This window comes from Sinocyclocheilus grahami, unplaced genomic scaffold (assembly GCF_001515645.1).
Source record: "Sinocyclocheilus grahami isolate Dianchi unplaced genomic scaffold, SAMN03320097.WGS_v1.1 scaffold2915.1, whole genome shotgun sequence".
In the NCBI taxonomy this organism is placed as follows: Eukaryota; Metazoa; Chordata; class Actinopteri; order Cypriniformes; family Cyprinidae; genus Sinocyclocheilus; species Sinocyclocheilus grahami.
In genome coordinates, this window is record NW_015508090.1 from 15,360 (window position 1) to 16,037 (window position 678).

The window sequence follows — 678 nt, forward strand, 5'->3', positions numbered from 1 at the left end:
AAAATACAGGCCTATTCAATGCTGAAAATCATTTTCAAGTGTCAGTTTGAAACAAAGGAGTGACTTTAAATGACTGCAACTTCTGTATTCTGATATACGGTACTTGTAAAAATTAGGCAGACATTGCTAAAAGCAAACCGCTGGAAAAGGGAAATACATCTGTCTCACATTGACGTCGCAGCCTCCTCTCTGAGGTTGGAGGCAGGGATTGGTTTTAATGCAGGTGTAGCCATCTCCTTCAAATCCAGGCAGACAAACACACCTAGAGCACAATGTATGATAGATCGATAACATGACAAAGATTGATGGCGATTAACAAGTCAGCACATAAACTGGCATTACTAACAGGCTTGCTTCAAAGGGCATTGCAGTAAAAGTATTGGGCTCTTAAAAAAAAAAGTCAAATATTTGCAAAAAATGTTGTATAAATAAATTTAAATAAACCTGACTGTATAATGAAATAAAACAAAATAATAAACCTGATTGTGAAAAGTAAAGTTAAGTAATGTAAATAAACTAAACTAAACTAAAATATCTCAACCGCCAAATATTTGCTGAAATGGTAAATGGTAAACAATGGTAAACTAAACAAATGATGAATTAAAATTAAAGGAAATGAAATAAAATAATGCCCAAAAACAAAACAAAACAAAACAAAACAAAACAAAACAAAACAAA

General features: G+C 32.3%; 1 protein-coding gene across 1 annotated transcript in view; it reads right to left on the reverse strand.

Annotated features, from left to right (window-relative positions):
* LOC107575809 (stabilin-2-like) overlaps nt 1-366 on the reverse strand; it is a 12,873-nt gene extending 12,507 nt beyond the window's left edge. Inside the window, exons 1-2 of the mRNA XM_016262140.1 lie at nt 347-366; nt 169-262 (exon numbers count right to left, since the gene is read on the reverse strand). Of these exons, the coding sequence (XP_016117626.1) occupies nt 169-262; nt 347-366 (114 nt within the window). The remainder of the gene's footprint in view (nt 1-168; nt 263-346) is intronic.
* Between the last annotated feature and the right edge of the window lie 312 nt (nt 367-678).